Source organism: Dendrobates tinctorius, unplaced genomic scaffold, assembly GCF_039654945.1.
Source record: "Dendrobates tinctorius isolate UK_male_01 unplaced genomic scaffold, ASM3965494v1 ptg000075l, whole genome shotgun sequence".
NCBI classification, from domain to species: domain Eukaryota; kingdom Metazoa; phylum Chordata; class Amphibia; order Anura; family Dendrobatidae; genus Dendrobates; species Dendrobates tinctorius.
The window spans coordinates 20,223,002-20,239,280 of record NW_027361743.1 but is presented as its reverse complement, the minus strand read 5'-3'; the positions used below and the strand labels follow the sequence as shown (position 1 = coordinate 20,239,280).

Here is a 16,279-nt window from a genome sequence, read left to right as displayed (position 1 = left end):
CAATCACCGGACCTGAGTCCAATAGAAAATTTATGGAAGGAACTAAAGCTCAGAGTTCATAGAATGAGCCCACAGAAGCTTCAGGATGTGAAGAGTGTTTGTGTGGAAGAATGGGTCAAAATCACACCTGAGCAATGCATGCGACTAGTTTCTCCATACAGGAGGCGTCTTGAAGAGGTCATCAGGCTTTTTTATGAAGTATTAAATACATTTCAGTGCATGACCAATACTTTTTCCCTGTTTCATGTCTCATTATTGCACATAGCTTAATTTATGGAAATCTATGGTTTGATTTCTTTGCCTGTGTGGATTGGATGGGTTGATACCGACATCTGGTGAGAATTTCATGTCAATAGCAATTTATAAATATATTTACTTAGAAAATTGGTGACGTGTTCAATATTTATTTCACTCGCTGTATATACATATGTATATATACACACATATAATGTGCAATTTAGGATGTGCATATTTTGTATGTAAACATGTCATTTTTAAACACTGGTTGGTTAGATACATTACATCACATGACAATCACAACAAAATAGAAAACCTACAGGAGATTACATTGGCAGATTCTCAGGTTTACATTAATTTCTATCAACAATAGACCAGGCCAGATTTTCTATTTTGAACCGTAAGACCCATAAAATATTAAATGTTTTATCAGATTCTAAGGTGAAATCAACAAAGATGATTTTGTTGGCCATTGTCGTACAAACGCAGACGCACACATAAATGACACAGTGGACACAAGATTAAGCACAGCATTTAATAATGGCATAGCACAGCACGTGACTGGATGCCCCTGTAGGACATGCGACTGGCAGATTTCCATTTGTAGTTTGGAAGCCTAATTATCTAGAATTTGCTTTATTTCTCTTTTTAGACACTGTAGACATTAAATTATAACCTACCCACTTAAACATATATTTTATCCAAAAATGGCAAAGTGCCATCTACAACTCACAGCGAGCAATGACATCAAACTTGAATTTTCTCACATCATTTTATGTTATATTTTAATGGTTTGCTAAAATTCATTCGGTGACAGTGGTGACTAAAGCAGACACCAGTATCACTCAGTAGCTTAACAAAAAATTTTTTTTTGCCCATTTCCATTTTAATGTGTACCCGGCAAATTCTTCTGTTGACATCGTAGGCTGTCTGCTGGTTCTAGCTTCATTTCTACACTGCTAAGTCATCTGACCTAGCTCTACTACTGCTGGACTTACTAGCTCTGCTGAGCCTTCTTGTGTCTATCAACACTGGAGGCTGGTGCATCTCTACAGTGGTGGTGGTGGCTGGTATATCGTCTACTTCAGACCTTGTGTTGCTTCCACTTCTCTCAACCACCTGAGTCACCACCTCATCGCTACCTCCCTCATTTCGCACACTGCTTGGAGCAGAAGTAGTTGCACTGCATGCACTGGCACTGCTTGATCCAGGTTTTCTCTCCCGCTCCACTGTCATGTTGGCCCAGTTCTGCTCAGTGGCAAGGGCATGTTGGTCAAGATGGCCACTGAAATAAGATGGGTCAACAGCCTCTTCTGCAAGCGATGCCATTTTGAAATCAGAAAGTGGAGATCTAGCATATACATGTTGCACGGTCGGAGGGGCAGCGGCTGCATCAGTATAGTATGGTGGAAAAGCCATGCTTGTCGGGGCAGTTCGCGTTAGTGGGCTAGAAGGATCTGCTTTATTGCAAGCAGGGTCAGGGACATAACTGTTAGTCATACCTTGCTTGAGTTTCTTCCACCCCAAGTGATATATCTCTAACATATTCAGCAAAAGAGACACGCAAGCCACTACAAGCATAAATATGATGAATATGGTCTTTTCTGTCGGCCTGGAAATGAAGCAATCCACAGTGTTGGGGCAAGGCCAACGGTTGCAACGATAAAGCGGCTTAAGTTCAAAACCATACAGGAAGTATTGTCCCACAATGAAGCCAATCTCAAACAGAGTCTTGAAAATAATATTGAAGACGTAGGTGCGGAGGAGGGCACCTCCTATTCTGATTTTCCCCCTTTCATCTCTAATAGGGGGTTTTGGTTTTTCCTTCTTCTCAACTCCCTTCCTAAGGAGAAGTTCCGTCTCTTGATTGCCTTTTATACACTTTTTTAGATCCTCCTCTTTCTCTTTTTTCTTTTCTTCCATCCGCACAATGTGCAGGACGTGGCCCAGATAAATGAGTGTGGGGGTGGATACAAAGATAATCTGGAGCACCCAGAATCTAATATGAGAAATAGGGAAGGCTTTGTCATAGCAGACATTCTCACAACCTGGCTGCTGGGTGTTACAAGTAAAGTCAGACTGTTCATCCCCCCAAACTTCTTCTGCTGCTGCTCCTAATACCAGAATCCGGAAGATAAATAATACGGTCAACCAGACCTTTCCGATGACAGTAGAGTGTTCTTGCGCGTTTTCTAATAGTCTTCCCAGGAAACTCCAGTCACCCATTGTTTCTGTTTTCTAACCTAAAATATGAACGCAAATGTTAATCTTGGAGAAGTACTGTTAAAAAATTGAATACAATTTTTATGTTTAGCCAGGACTACCACATTTTTTCACTTTGGACGTAAGAACTGACGTTTAGGTATTTGCTGCCTACTTGCCTATTGTGCCTGACACTGATCTCTGCTGGCACAGAGCGGGCACAGATTTCCTTCCATCCATTCAGTGGCTTCCACTGTTGTCATGTCAACAGGGCAGCGACTTCCCTTCTGCTCGGCTGTGACTGCCGATGTGATGAGGCGTGACGGCTGACATTATGCTGATTGACAGCTGGCTCCTTGCTAGCTAACTGCGGGACCTGGCTGTCAAGCAGCATGATACCGCTAGTGACACCCCTTTAGCAGAACAGGCCAGAAGAACAGCTGCTCTGCTGACGTGGAGCAGCTGAATCACCGGCAGAAGTGGTCAGTAACCAGTCTGAGCCGGCGCCGGGTAGAACAGGCAGGCTGCTGCCGCCATTAGCAAGCACCTGCCTGTTAATTTTTAGGCCCATATTAAAAAAAATGGTCCTGGACAACCCCTTAATTTATTCTGAAATATATAGTTTTTTTTCATACAGACATTGAACCAAACTCCAATAAATCTTGTATCGATTAATCCAAAGGGTCCAACAGCTGCATTTTTATATTTCATGAAGTTGTTAATAGTGTCTCTCTCATACATTCTAGTAAATGGGATTGCTGTAAAGTGTGCAAGGAATCATAGATGGGAGATTTTATTATATTGCGGAAGACGCCTTGAAGAGAAATGTTTTGATGGAGGTCTTAAAAAAAATATATATTTTTTTTAACCCCTTCATTACCTGGCAATTTTCTGTTTTGTTTTGTTTTTTTCTCCTCCCCTTCTTCCAAGAGCCGTCATTTTTTTATTTTTCTGGTCATATAGCTGTGTGAGGGCGTCTTTTTTTGTGGGAAGAGTATTTTTGAATGACACCATTCATTTTATCATATAGTGTACTGGAAAAGGGAGGGGGGAAATTCCACATGCATTGAAATTGTAAAAAGAAAGTGCTATTTCACGTTTGTTTTTTCTTTATTTTATTTACTATGTTCACTATATGGCAAAACTCACCTGGCAATATAATTCACAGGTCAGTGCGAGTACTCAGATACCAAACATGTTTTTGTTCTTTACTTACCAATTTACCAATCAGAGTGCACAGAGGTGATCTGACCTCAGTATGACCCGCGGGGTCACTCAGACAGTGGCGCTGACACACCTCCTTCCTGTCTGTGATGTACTGTTCTAATGCCTTTCAATGCAAAAGCATTGTAGAGTGTTAGATCGGCGATCAGTCAGCGTAAAGTTGATGTCCCATCCTGGGACAATGTAAAAAAGTTTAAAAAAAAATCAAACAAAAAAATAAAATATTAACCCCTTTACTCTCGAAGATGGTTTGCATGTTAATGACTCGGGCAATTTTTACAATTCTGACCACTGTCACTTTATGTAGTTATAACTCTGGAACACTTCAACGGATCCTGGTGATTCTGAGACTGTTTTTTGAGACCTATTGTACTTCATAATAGTGGTTCAATTTCTTTGGCATGACTTGCTTTTATTTGTGAACAAAAACCCCAGAAATTTGGAGAAAATTTCACAATTTTCAAATGTATAATTTTCATGCCCTTAAAAATCATAGAGATACAGTATTTTACACAAAATAGTTAATAAGTAACATTTCCCACATGTCTACTTTACAACAGCACAATTTTGCAACCAATATTTTTTTTTTAGGAAGTTATAAGGGTTAAAAGTTGACCAGCGATTTTTCATTTTTCCAACAAAATTTACAAAACCATTTTTTTTAGGGACCACTTCACACTTGAAGTCACTTTGAGGGGTCTATATGACAGAAAATACCCATAAGTGACACCATTGTAAAAACGGCACCCCTCAAAGTGCTCAAAACCACATTCAAAAAGTTTACAAACAATTCAGGTGCTTCAAAGGAATTTTTGAAATGTGAAAAAAAATTAACATTTAACTTTTTTTCGCAAAAAATGTACTTCAGATCCCAATTTTTTTTTAATTTGACAAGGGTAAAAGGAAAAAATGGACCCCAAAATTTGTTGTGTAATTTCTGCTGAGTATGCTGATACCCTATATGAGGAAGAAAACCACTGTTTGGGCACACAGCAGAGCTTGGAAGGAAAGGTGCAAAATTTGCTGGAGCAATTGGCGGGCGCCATGTCACGTTTGGAGAGCCTCTGATGTGCTAAACAGTGAAACTCCCCCAAAAAGTGACACCATTTTGGAAACTAGATCGTCCCTCAGGGATGTGTGGTGAGCACATTGATCCCTCAGGTGCTTCACAGAAGTTTATAACGTTGAGTCGTAAAAATAAAAAAAATCACTTTTACCCTACAAATATGTTTTTAGCCTCAAATGTTGCATTTTCATAAGAGTAACGGGAGAAATTGCACCATACAATTTGTTGTACAATTTCTCCTGAGTATGCCAATACTCCATATTAGGAAAAAAACTATTGTTTGGGCGCACGGCAGGAAGGTCATTTGACTTTTTGAATGTTACATTTCCTGGAGTCATTAGCGGACGTCATGTCCCATTTGGAAAGACCCTGATGTGCCTAAATAGTGGAAACCCCAAACAAGTGACTCCATTTTGGAAAATAGGCTCCTCAAGGAATGTATTTAGATGCATGTTGAGCATCTTGAACCCCCAGGTGCTTCACAGAAGTTTATGACATTGAGGCAGGAAAAAAAGAAAATAACATTTTCCCCACAAAAATGTTATTCTGGCCCCAAATTTTGCATTTTCATAAGGGTAACAGGAGAAATGGCACGATACAATTTGTTGTGCAATTCCTTCTGAGTATGCTGATACCCCATATGTGGGGGAATACTACTTTTGAGGCACAGTGCAGAGCTCAGAAGGGAAGAGGCGCCATATTGGATTTCAGATTTTGCTGGAATAGTTTGAGGGTGACAGTGTAAGAAGAAGGACCGTGCCGTGGGTACCTCATCTGTGCCTGTTCCGGAACTGTCGGGACTGTCTCCTCTGTTGTCCGGGGGAAAACTTAAGGGACCGGACCAATCCTTGCATGCGGAAGCAGGGGATGTGGTTAAGGGTTTACAGCCTCAGCGCACGCAAAAACTGGCAGACTTGGCGGGAACAGACAGCGCATAGCAGGGACCAGTTAGTGCTCCGGCCCTTGAGCATCCGTACAGCGCAGGCCCGTGTCCGAACATTGGCTCTGTCGCTGGCAGAGACAGTGAGGAGAGACGTGCAGTGTGCGCGTTGGTCGCCACAAAGCAAGGTGCCTAACGCTCCGGGCCAGTGAGTACCGTGCGCGTTCCACTATGAGAGACAGGGTGCAGGACCACCATCTGGGCTCCGATTCCCCAGTGTATATCCGCCGGACCACGTTGGGCTCAGAGCGCGGAGGCCCGCACTCCCCTGGGCACATCACTATATGGACTAAGGGCTCAGCGGAAGGAACTGGAGACCAACCGCTGCCACCAGAAGATGGATCCTCGCTACCTCCAGGACCCCATTGGACAAGTGCAGCACCAGCTACTGCTGGCATCATCAACTGCTCTGTGATTCATGCCGTTCTGAGAAACTTCTTACAGGATAGGTTGACCCAGCACGAACTGTTAATACCCTTTCTACTGTTCTTTAACTCTGCATACTATTTACACTTTGAACTGTTTACCCCCTTGTTAACCATTTACCTCCCTGCGTGGAGTATTCCCCTGTTAAAGTAAAGTATTTAACTCTTGCTCTGCCTTCTGTCTGTCACTGCATTCTGCAACCTGCTCACACTTGGCGTAGTCGGCAGGATGCAGTCTACAGGCACAGAGGGGACAGACCAAGCGGTCATGGGTGCCCCGGGGGGCTAGTATACCGCTGGGGGCAATGTTGAGCAACCTCCCGAAGTTTACAGGAAGCAACACTCTGCTATGGGACTGGACTGAGCGGGTCAGGGGAATGTTGAGGATGCACCCCATGATCGCCGCATTGGAGGCAGAGATTGCTATGATGGCCCTGGGCGGAGAAGCCAGGAGCTCCATCATGTTTCGGCCCTCACTTGAGCAAGATACCTTTACCAAAGTACTACAAATCCTAGAAGAAATGCATGGAGACCCCACAGATGTTGAAGAGTTACGTATGCGCTTGTTTAGCCATGTCCAAAGGGAGGGGGAGTCCATGACCCAGTACATGAATGCACTGCAGGAGATCCACGCCGCGATTGCTAAGCAAGATGGTATAGGTGTAGGACCCCCTGACAAAGCCCTGAGAGATCAGCTGGTAGCAGGCTTTAGAGACGCGCTGCTTAAACAAGCCTTGAGGGAGTACCTTTGCGTTAATCAGCACATGTCCTTTTTGGAAGTAGGAGCCGAAGCGCACACGCGCGCGTGAGCAAGAGCGGAGGATGACAGTCCCGGCAGGGAAGGTCCGGAGCGGAGTGGTGTCCGTCTCGTTGGCAACTAAACCAAGCTGGGTGAGAGAACTTTGGAAGGAAATCCATGACATGCGAGAGGAATGGTCTGACCTGAAGAAGAAACCTTCAGCACCCCTGGATCCCTCCGGAGGCAGAACTGTTCCTGAGCCTCGCCGGTGGCGAAGACGGAATCACATGGAGGGGCCGCCGACCTGTTTCAACTGTGGAGATGCTGGCCATTTTGCTCAAGGATGCGCGCGCCAGGGAAGGCCCCTCCACCGCCGTCCATTAAACTAGTGGGCTCCGTGGCTGGGGGACGCCGCTTGGAGCTTGATCAGCTGAGAAGGAGAGGGAGAAGTCTCATAAATTTAGTTTCTTCGACTGCTCGCCTGGACCAAAATGGATGGTTGGGCCGTCCGCTGTTTAGTTGATACCTGCTCACAAGTAACCATTATGCCTGAGACTTACTTCAGATGTAATTTCCCAGAGACAATGCGGCCTGAATGGGGTCCCGTGATCAAATTGACAGCAGCCAATCAGTTGCCCATCCAGGTCGCAGGAGTGGTCTGGATGCAAATCACTGTGTGAGGCAAGGATGTGGGCCGAAAAGGAGTCGTGTTAACTGCTGGGGACCCCAGTACTGACCCCACTGTGACTTTAGGAATGAACGTACTGAACCTCCTTGTCAACGAGTCAGCTGATGTGTTTCTGAATTGATGGAGCCCTCGCACCCCCAGAGAAAAGTGTTCTAACAAGCCCAAGAGACATTAAGTGGAGGAAAAACATTAGTCAAGGTGATCGTTCCGGCCTCCACCAATCTCATCTTACCACCAGGTCAGACTGTGAACTCTTTGCCTATCCAAGCCTCTTGAAGGAGTCGAAGTCCAGATAGAGCCAGCTGTCATGGAGCACTTACCTCCAGGGCTCCTCATTGCACGGACATTAGCCATTGTTCATGACGGAAATGTGCCAGTGTAATGTGTCAACCTCAGGGAGGGCGATCTCACGCTTCCGCCCAAGACGGAGGAGCACAGCTCATGGCAATGCCAGAAGAGTTGATACCACTGGAGGCTGTTCAGTTGGCAGTGAAGCAGGGGGATCCCTGGACAGTGGCCGTATCGGTGTCCTCCGAACCAGAATCTAACTACCTAAAGGAAGGACGCCGAATCCTGGAGCAGATGCGGGCCGAGCTAACGGAACTCTCACCACAACAGATACAACAATTGGAAGCGGAGCTAGAGCGATATCAGGATGGTTTTGCTTGTCATGACGATGATTTCAGGTGTACCATAGCTTTCACCCACGAGATTCCGATGGGGGGCACCGCACCTGTTAGGGAACGATACCGACAAATCTCACCACAAATGTACCAGGAGGTGAAGGAGATGTTGGCACATATGCTACAGAGCGGAGTCATTCGAGAGAGCTAAAGCCCATGGGCTGCGCCCATTGTTCTTGTAAGGAAAAAAGACGGGACCCTGCACTTTTGTGTAGACTACCGGAAACTGAACGCTTGCACTGTGCGAGACTCGTACCCACTACCGAGAATCGAAGAATCACTGTCTGCCTTAGGAAAAGTGAAGTATTTCTTGTCATTAGATCTGGCCAGTGGATATTGGCAAGTGCCCATGTCCAAGCATGACTGGGCAAAGACAGCATTCGTACTGCCTATGGGGTTGTTCGAGTTCAACCGGATGCCTTTCGGCCTTACCAACGCACCCGGGACCTTCCAACGATTGATGGGGAGATGTTGTTTGGGAGACTTGAACTTCAAGGCTACCCTCATTTATTTAGATGACATCATCGTCTACGTGGCCACCTTTGACGAGCATTTACAACGGCTGGAGCAAGTGTTGAGCCGATTACAGAGGCACGACCTGAAAGTAAAATCTCAGAAATATCACCTCTTCCGCAAGCAGATTGAATACTTGGGACATGTCATCTCCGCTGAAGGAGTGAGACTACTGCGTGAAAAGAAAGTGCCGGTACAGGACTGGTCCACCCCGAAGACCGAGAAAGATGTCCGGGCTTTTCTGGGACTCACTGGGTATTATTGATGGTTCGTTAAAAACTTCACCCGCATTGTCAACCCGCTGCTGAAGTTGCTGAAAGGAGTGCCGTTTGGCGCAAAGAATCGGACCATTCAGTGGGGAGACAGAGAGTAAGAAGCTTTCCGAGCCCTGAAGATGGCCCTGACTGAGGCACCCGTATTGGCCTATGTGGACTTCTCTCAACCCTTCATCGTTCATACTAATGGAAGTCTGCATGGACTAGCGGACGTATTGTCACACATGCAGGGCGGAAGAGATGGAGATATTGCGTATGAGAGTCGGTCCCTTCACGACTGCGAACGGAACCCAGATAACGACAATTCTTTCAAATTGGAACTACTGGCGTTGGTGTGGGCAATGATCGAGAAGTTCGCCGAGTACCTATCAGGGTCCGAAGTCTTAGTGCACACCGATAACAACCCTCTGGCTCATCTGGAAAATGCGAAATTGGGGGCCCTAGAGCAGAGATGGGTGGCTCACATGGCCAAGCACCGATACAAGATTGCCTATCGGAGATTAGCAGAGAACACATGCTGATACTTTATCCAGAGTGACTCACGAACAACCTGGACCTAACTGGGATGAAGAGCGGGAGGCTGAAGAGATCCTTGAGTTTTGTAACTCCGCCAGGACGATGGCGGCAATGCAGAGACAGATCGGGGAGACGTCTAGAGGAAACACGCTGGGGCGACCCCGTGATGACTGTGTACAACTTGAACAGGAAGATAGGAATCTCGCTCAGATGAGGCAATGGGTAGCCTTGCAGCAGCTTCCCAGCCAAAGAAAGAGATACGCCCTGTTCTCGGGAGCTCTACAGATTCTTCGGCAGTGGGAGAGGCTCCAGTTGAAAGATGGCCTGCTGTATAGAAAGGTGCAATTGGGACGAGAGTTGGGGGTCCCTTGGCAAGTGGTACTCCCTGAAAAGTTGCTCCACGAGGTGGCCACAGAAGCTCATGAGAGAGGAGCCCACTTTGGCCCGGAAAAGATGTTCCAGTGGCTGCAGAAGTTGGTCTACCATCCTTGACTGAAAGCCACAGTAGATGAAGCTTGTCGGCAATGCAGGAGCTGTAAGTTAGTTGAGAACCTAGAACAGAGGGCCCCTATGCAAACCATTGTGACTTCTGCTCACCTAGAGGTGATGATGATTGACTACTTGACTGTGGGCTCCGCCCACCTTGGATATGAACATTGTCTTATAATGACCGATCACTTCACCAAATTCACGGTGGCAACTCCAACCCGGGATCAGACTGCCGAGTTGACGGCACCGGCCATTTGCAGGGACTTCCTCTGAGTGTACGGTTGTTTGAAGGATGGGTTATGGAAGAACTGCATCACCTGTATCAGATTGAGAAATCCAGGATGACGCCCTACCATCCTTAAGGGAATGGGGCCTGCGACTGCGAGTGCTTCAATCGGATGCTGATTCAGATGCTGAGAACTCTAGAGGAAGACAGGAAAGTTCACTGGCCTGAATTTGTGGCTGAATTAGTCTGAATGTACAACAATCGGGTGCACAGTACAACTAGATATACACCATACACCCTACTGTTCGGCTGAAAGGGGCGAGAAATTGCGGACCTGGAATTAGATCCAGAGGAGGACTACCCATGGACGAGGCTGTCCACTTGGGTCCGCGAACATCGTCACCATTTGCAGACTCTATATCAGCTTTTGCAGACCAATTTCCAGGAACTTGAACATCATGAAGTGACTCCCCTGTGAGGGACATCTCTTAAGGCCGGGGACCGCGTGTTGGTCCGAGACAAACGACCTCGAGGCAAGTTGGAGTTTCAGTGGGGAAAGACCCCGTACCTGGTGAACCGCCAGATCGGATCCGAAGGTCCCATCTATGAGGTTCAGCCTGAGGGGAAAGAAGGTGCTCCTACTCGAGTAGTTCATCGGAATATGCTACTGTGGCGCCCCTGAGGGTTCAGTCGCCACAGAGGTACTGCACCTCCTCCTGAGGTGTGGTACCCCACCATTCAGGTAAGGTGGAGACACCTGACCACACTCCAACACCTGCATCCCACACAACATAGTAGTGTAGCAAAGCACCTTTGGTGGCTCCCTGCTTGGAACACGAAGAGTGCTGGGAGGTGGGTGGAGCTGAGTTGCACAAGAGAGCGGGAGATTATTGGGACTGGGTCAGTCTGACGAGGTCAGTCTGTGAGAGAAGATCCCCTGAGTGGGATGGATGGAAGGAAGTGCTGCAGCAGACCTCAGTGACCTGGGTCTGCTGGCACAGGAAAGAGATATTTAGAAAGCCTAATTCTCCATAAGAAAGATAGTTTTGTACAGAACGTAAGAAGAAGAGAACTAAGGATTAGGATTCGAGCAGAGCCCTTCTTCAAGTTCTCAGCGCATGGCCGGGGTCCGGTCCCCGAGGTTGTATGGATACTAATGGTCCTGCAGCAGACACCGGAGGAATAGAAGTTGTCACCACTTTATTCCCACACAAGACTTGGGGGCACAACAGCATCGTGAGTGAGCTGGAACTTAGTAGCAAGGAGTCCCCGCAGCAGGCTACAGCTGTCTGCCGTACAAATAGAGTTCTAAGAACATCTGAAAGGAGGAACTCCAGTGTAACTCAGTACTGTGAGTACTTCAAATAGGCGCTAGAAGGGATACGTTCAGGAAAGGCATATGTTGGCGGAGTGTTAGAACGGAGTACTTCATCTTGCCTGGAGGTTGGCTGAGACCCTGACCTGGAGGACACAGCACCGAGGCGGGCACCTGTATGCACAACAGACTGTGAGTAAAGCTTTGGAACTACATGCCCTGGTGTCCTCCGCTTATTCCTGCGCCAACCAACTCAGCACTGCTACATCTCTGTGCTTAACACTACACCGTTCTCCTCTCCTCACTAACTCTGCATCTACACTGCCCTGAGACTACAGCCCTACCTGTGGAGGGCCACAACATCATTGCTGCACCACACCATCTGTCCCAGAGGATCTGTCTGCAGCGTTGGCTTTACATCTTCATTGCCGAACACCACAGGTGGCGTCACGAATCATCCACTTATAAACTTTAATAATCAGCCACTCTATTCCTTTTACATGGACGCCCAGGGCCACGGACCGGGTCACCGCCACTGCGACAACTCCCATTGAAACCAACAGGCCCGGTACCAAGTACCCCGCTGCCCTGGCGGGTGATCCACTACATCCTTGCTTGTCATGAGATCCCAATCAAACAGGGAGAACACCAGTTGTTCCTGAAACGCTCCCCCCCGCAGCTGTTGACTATGACGAGGGAGAATTCTACGACCCACCACCCATCGACCCAGAAGAGGAACAGGGACTTGATGCTCCCGAACTAGCTGCTCCATTAAACGTGGGCCCATTTCTTTCCTCGCCTGCTCAACCTGACTCCACTACTCAACCTGACTCCACTACTCCACCTGTCTTCACTACTCAACCTGATTTACGCCGTACAGAGTGGACAACAGCAGGAATACCATCCAACAGATATAAACAAGACCAATTTATTTGGCAGCGGATCATCCAAGAGATAGAGGAATTTCTACGCTTACTGCAAGAACTCTCGCCCGTGGAATGGAGAGCTAAAGGAGAGGAGTGTAAGACGAAGGACCGTGCCGTGGGTACCTGTTCTGTGCCGGTTCCGGGAACTGACGGGGCTATCTCCTCTTTTGTCTGGGGAAAAGCTTAAGGGAACAGACCAATCATTGCATGTGGAAGCAGGGGGAGTGGTTAAGGGTTTACAGCCTCAGCGTGCGTGGAAACAGGCAGGCTTGGCAGGAACAGACAGCGCGCAGCAGGGACCACTGAGTGCTCCGGCCCTTGAGCATCCGAACAGCACAGGCATGTGCCCGAGCATCGCCTCCGCCGCTGGCAAAGACTGTGAGGAGAGACGTGCAGTGTGCCCGTTGGTCACCACGAAGCGAGGTGCCAAACACTCCGGGCCAGTGAGTACCGTGCGCGTGCCACCTAAGAGAGACCGGGTACAGGACCGCCATCTGCGCTCCGATTCCCCAGTGTATATATGCCGGACCACATTGGGCTCAAATAGCGTGGAGGTTCGCACTCCCCTGTTACATCACTATATGGACTAGGGGCTCAGAGGAAGGTACCAGAGACCAACCACTGCAGCCAGAAGACGGATCCTCGCTACCTCCAGGACCACATCGGACAAGTGCAGCGCCAGCTGCTGCTGGCATCATCACCTGCTCTGTGATTCATCCCGTCCTGAGAAACTTCTGACAGGATAAGTTAACCCAACAAGAACTGTTAATACCCTTTCTACTGTTCTTTTACTCTGCATACTATTTACACTTTGAACTGTTTACCCCCTTGCTAACCATTTACCTCCCTGCGTGGAGTATTCCCCTGTTAAAGTAAAATATTTAACTCTTGCTCTGCCTTCTGTCTGTCACTGCATCCCACAACTTGCTCACACCATGTCACATTGGCAGAGCCCCTGAGGTGCCAGCACAACAGAAACTCTCCTTATGTGAACTCATTTTACAAACTACACTCCCCAATGAATTCATGTAGGGGTGCAGTGATCATATTGACACCACATGTGCCTCACAGAATTTTATACCACTGAGCGGTGAAGAAAGAATAAATTACATTTTTACCACTAAATTGTTGTTTTAGCACCAAGTTTTAATTTTTCTAAGGACTTATAAGAATTTTTTTTTACAACAAACTGAGGTCCATTTTTCCTGAGTGTGCCAATACCCTACATGTAATTTGGAAATATTTTTCAGGCATAGTGCAAAGTTCAGAAGGCAAGGAGCACCAGATTTTACTGTTATGGCTTGCAGGTACCATGACCCACTGAGAGAGCTCATGAGGTTCCAGAACAGCAGAAACACCCATAAGTGACCCCATTTTACAAACTACACCTCTCAATTAATTCATCTAGGAGTACAGTGATCATATTGACACCACGGGTGTGTCACAGAATTTTATATCATTGGGCAGTGAAGAAAAAATAACTACATTTTTACCAAGAAGATTGATTGTTTTCCCTAGATTTTACATTTTCACACAAGAAGTGGGTACAAATGGCACTATAATTTGTCCTACAATTTCTACTGAACATGGCAATACCCCATATGTTGATGTACAGTACTTCTTAGCCATACGGAGAGACTCGGAAGGAACAGAGTGCTATTTGCCTCCTGGACGCAGATTTTCTTAGAACAGTTTGCGGACTCCATATACAGAGCCCCTAATTGCTAGAAGAGCAGAATCCGCCCTCAAGTGACCCTATTTTGGAAATGATACCCCTTTGGGAATTCATCTACAGGTGCAGTGCCAATTTTGACTCCAAGGGTATTTTTCAGAAACAAGCAGCAATGAATGTTGTCAAGTGAAAATTGCAAACTGCAATTGTAGTGACCAGTATGCTGTAGTGACCAGTACGTTGCAGTCACCAGTACATTATGCCCAGCCCTTGCTTCTGGAGACAAGCACCCGTAAGTTAGGTGGGCTCTCATTACTTCAGAAGTGCCAAACATGTGGATGCTATAAGTGGTTTAGGCACACTGTGCGGCTCAGAAAAGGGGGGGGGGCATTTAGATTTGGGAGCGTAGTATTTGCTGAATTTCTTTTGGAGGGTGAAGAGCCATTTTTCTTTTCCAGAGCCTTTGTACTACCAGTAACATGGAAGCCCCTATATTTCTGTTAGCAGATGACAGACCTGAGTGGGAACTTGCTTTCTTTGTGGATTGAGTTGAAGCTTTTATTGGGAACAATTTCCATAACGTTTGGAATAACATTTATCCAGCGCTCTACGCTGAGCACTTACTTTGGGGTTTCCGTCTAAATATCAGAGTGACGTGATTCAGATGAAACCCCCGAGGGATCCATTCACTATAATGAGGCAGCAGAGTTACTATGACTTCGCCTGACCTGTGTTCAGCGGTGTCCTTCTTTTCAGAAATGCATAAAACTGTGGCCTACGGCAGTTATATGCAATCCTAAAGAGACAAACACCACCTGATCGCAGGTCAGAAGACATCCATATTGCCTCCATCTGCCTCATTACAGGTAATCCTCTATTTATGGTTCTGTCTGAATCATGTATTTCAGAGACTTACTCGGAATCCCCGATGCAACTGCTCAACGGAGAGCGCAGGATAAATGTGCACTGAGCCTGTGATCTTTGGGAGGCAGAATGTAAAAATCAACAGCAGGTGAAGAATTGGTTTCATTTATTTTTTACGCCATTCCTCGTGTGGTATAAGAGTTTAGGTGACTTTATTATTTGGATTAGTGCGATTACAGCGATACCATATTTATATAGGGTTTTTATGTTTGGCTGCTGTCGCATTTAAAAGATGCTTTTTATTGCAAAAACTATTTTTTTACATCACCATATTTTGAGAGCTATAATTTTTCCATATTTTGCCCCACAGAATCATGTGAGGGCTTGTTTTTTGTGTAATGAGTTGACTTTTCATTGGTACAATTTTCTGACACATGACATTTTTTGATCGCTTTCTATTCTGATTTTTGGGAGGCAGAATGAACAAAAAACAGCAATACAGCAATTTTTTGGGGGAGAAGGATTTATGTCATTCTGCATCTGGTAAAATTGATAAGGCAGTTTTATTCTATGGGTCAGTATGATTAGAGAGATACTTCATTTATATTTTTTTATGTTTTGGCACTTTTACACAATAAAAACTATTTTATAAAAAATTATTATTTTTGCATCACTTCACTTTATTCTGAGAGCTATATGGCAGCTTCTTTTTGACGTTTTCAGCTGTACAATGTTTATTTATATCCTTTTATTGCATTTTATTAATATAAAGCACTGTATGATGATAAAGCACTGTTTTTTGCCTTGTTTTTATTTTATTTCTATGGTGTTCACTAAAGGCGTTAACTAGTGGTCACGTCATTCCGGACGCGACGCTGCCAATTATGTGTACTTTTTTGCTTGTTATTTTTCTCATACAAATATTTATTTATGATTTATGGGTACAATATCTTTTGATTTTTTTTATAATCATTTTTAGTTTTTATATAGTTTTACAATTATTTTATTTTTTTTTACTTCTTTTAACCTTTTTATTTTGTCCTACTAAAAGACTATAATTTTTTACAGGCTGATCGCTTGTATAGCATGGGGATGCAGCAGCATCCCTATGCTATGCATACTGTCACCTCTTTACTGACAGATAAAGTTGCTAAATCATATGCTGAGCATGATCTAGCAACTTTACTGATGACCCGGATGTCGTCACGACAACACCATGGCAAAGACCAGGACCCCGTGTCACGCCGTGGGGTCTCCGATCCAAGGGCAGAGGGGCTGT

The 16,279-nt window shown here is 45.9% G+C and overlaps 1 protein-coding gene across 1 annotated transcript; it reads right to left on the bottom strand.

Annotated features, from left to right (window-relative positions):
- Positions 1 to 1,188: 1,188 nt before the first annotated feature.
- Positions 1,189 to 2,463, bottom strand: GJA3 (gap junction protein alpha 3). Its single transcript, XM_073583346.1, has one exon. It carries the CDS (start codon positions 2,461 to 2,463, stop codon positions 1,189 to 1,191), a length of 1,275 nt encoding a protein of 424 aa, XP_073439447.1.
- Positions 2,464 to 16,279: the final 13,816 nt, after the last annotated feature.

What these genes read in the sequence shown, in the direction of transcription:
- GJA3 (XM_073583346.1), bottom strand. Translation starts at nt 2,463, where the DNA reads ATGGGTGACTGGAGTTTCCTGGGAAGACTATTAGAAAACGCGCAAGAA.